The sequence below is a fragment of the Drosophila willistoni genome, unplaced genomic scaffold, assembly GCF_018902025.1.
Source record: "Drosophila willistoni isolate 14030-0811.24 unplaced genomic scaffold, UCI_dwil_1.1 Seg793, whole genome shotgun sequence".
Taxonomy (NCBI): Eukaryota; Metazoa; Arthropoda; class Insecta; order Diptera; family Drosophilidae; genus Drosophila; species Drosophila willistoni.
In genome coordinates, this window is record NW_025814696.1 from 3,463 (window position 1) to 5,503 (window position 2,041).

The 2,041-nt window shown below is 40.9% G+C and overlaps 1 protein-coding gene across 1 annotated transcript; it reads right to left on the reverse strand.

Moving 5' to 3' along the window:
• Window positions 1-508: 508 nt before the first annotated feature.
• Window positions 509-1,659, reverse strand: LOC6653036 (farnesol dehydrogenase). Its single transcript, XM_002075183.4, is given in 4 exon segments — window positions 509-853; window positions 1,074-1,357; window positions 1,360-1,587; window positions 1,590-1,659. Coding segments are annotated over 4 exon segments (744 nt in total). The 5' UTR covers window positions 1,645-1,659; the 3' UTR covers window positions 509-676.
• Window positions 1,660-2,041: the final 382 nt, after the last annotated feature.

Genomic DNA, 2,041 nt, shown 5'->3' on the forward strand with positions numbered 1-2,041 from the left:
ATGACGGATCATAAACGACCTTTTTTGGGTCGATCGAGCGATCGTCCTCGACTTGTAGACAGAGGAACGGCCAAGTCCGAATTTTGCGGGGAGGGGAAAAAGGGTCGCGATCTCGAGCACTCAAATTTTTGTGTGCGTCGACTCGCAAAAGTGACCTTTTCTCTGCCAGCCTCTGCTGGTAAAGAGCCACGGGAGCCAAAAGAGCCACTACGTGGCCATCCTTGGCTTAGATAACAAAGTAAACTGCTACATTATTTTTGGCTTTTGGGTTTTTATTTCTGTGAAACAGAAAATATTTATTATTTTCTGGATTGTTTAACGCTTACAACAAGAAATAATCATAACAATTACCATAAAACTGAAACGATTGGAACAGCACTAACAACAATTTTTGTGGTTAAAGCGAAAAGCGCTATATCTGTGGGAGTGTGTGTGTGTGTGTGTGTGTGTGTGTGTGTGTGTGTGTGTGTGTGTGTGTGTGTGTGTGTGTGTGTGTGTGTGTGTGTGTGTGTGTGTTTGTGTGTGTGTGTGTGGTTGTGTTTGTGTTTTTACTTGATTGTTATTAAGTGTTGATTACTTGGCTTCACTGTTGTTATTCGTTATTATTATTTTTAGTATTATTATTATTTGCCATTGATTGGTTGGTTCCTTGTTATGTTTTGCTGTCTGTTCATTATTAAAAGTATTCACCCACAGCCCGTAATGTTATCTGTTCCACCTGGGCATGTGGTGGAGTCGACAGGGCATAAAGCACAGCCTGAGCCACATCGTCCGCCTGAAGTATAACTTCGCCCAATTGGGCTTTCGTCTCATCAGGAACTATTTCGGTTGCCACCCAGCCGGGACTGATGCTCTATAAAATAAAAAAATTATTTAATTAATAGAAGAAAATGAAAAACGTTTTATCGATATTTGATTTGAATAGCAATAAAGAAAGTGTTATATGAAAAGCGTTATAGAAGTAGATAAAGAAGGGAGTAATATTAATCAGTACTAATATGCGAGTCTCATTAGCGCTAGTAGATTGTTTCTTTTGGCGCGATTAAGTAATTATTTCTTTGCTCCCAACTTACCGTTGTCTTGATTTTTGATTGTTTTCCAATCAATTCCTGTCGGAGGACCTCATGTACAGCAGTTAACGCAAATTTAGTTGGAGTATATATATTCAGACTTGGATCGGCTGGATCGGGCTTATACCCCGCCACTCCGGCCGTACTATTAATGAAGATCAAGTGTCCAGCCATTTTTCGACCGGTCATACTCTTGATTGCCGATTGAGTGCAATAAACACTACCCATGATATTGGTTTGAATTACATCACTTATGTCGTTAATGGGCATATCAATCAAATGGCCATCACGCAAATTCCAGCATTATTTATGAGTATATCACAGCCGCCTAGTTCCTTTTCAATCCATTCGAAGGCGTTGGCCACCTGCGGTTTTAGTGAAACGTCACACGTCCGGTGATGGAAATATTTTCGCTGATCCTCCGGCAGGGATTGTCTCAACTCCTGCAATCGTTCGGTGCGACGGGCGAGACCGACAACTTGAACACCAGCCGATACTAATAATTTAGCGCATGTCGTCCAATCCCAGAGCTAGCGCCACTAATCACAGCCACGCGTTTGTGCCAACGTTCCATGGTGAACTGGGTGAACGTATCAATGGAAGGCACACCATATATCAGGCACAGTCTTATCAGCTTTCCAAAAACCACAGAGAGAGAGAGGAAGAAAAAGAGCGAAATGTTGACTTAGCGATTAGAAGGGCCAATAAGCTCTCTTTCACTGACGTGGAACTGCTCTTTGCTCTTAAACAGGCCACCAACCAGCCGGTTCATTGATTTGCTTGTTTGTTTGTCTGCCTGTTTGTATCATAAACATTTCTTATCTTATTTATTCCTAGATGGTGGAACCTGTGACATCATAAAGTGCATATTTCCACTTGCCATCTTTATTCCCATTTTGTCATCATAAATTATCCAAATATATATGTATTTCTTATCTAGCTCAATTTAAGAGATAAGATTTGATTGGAAA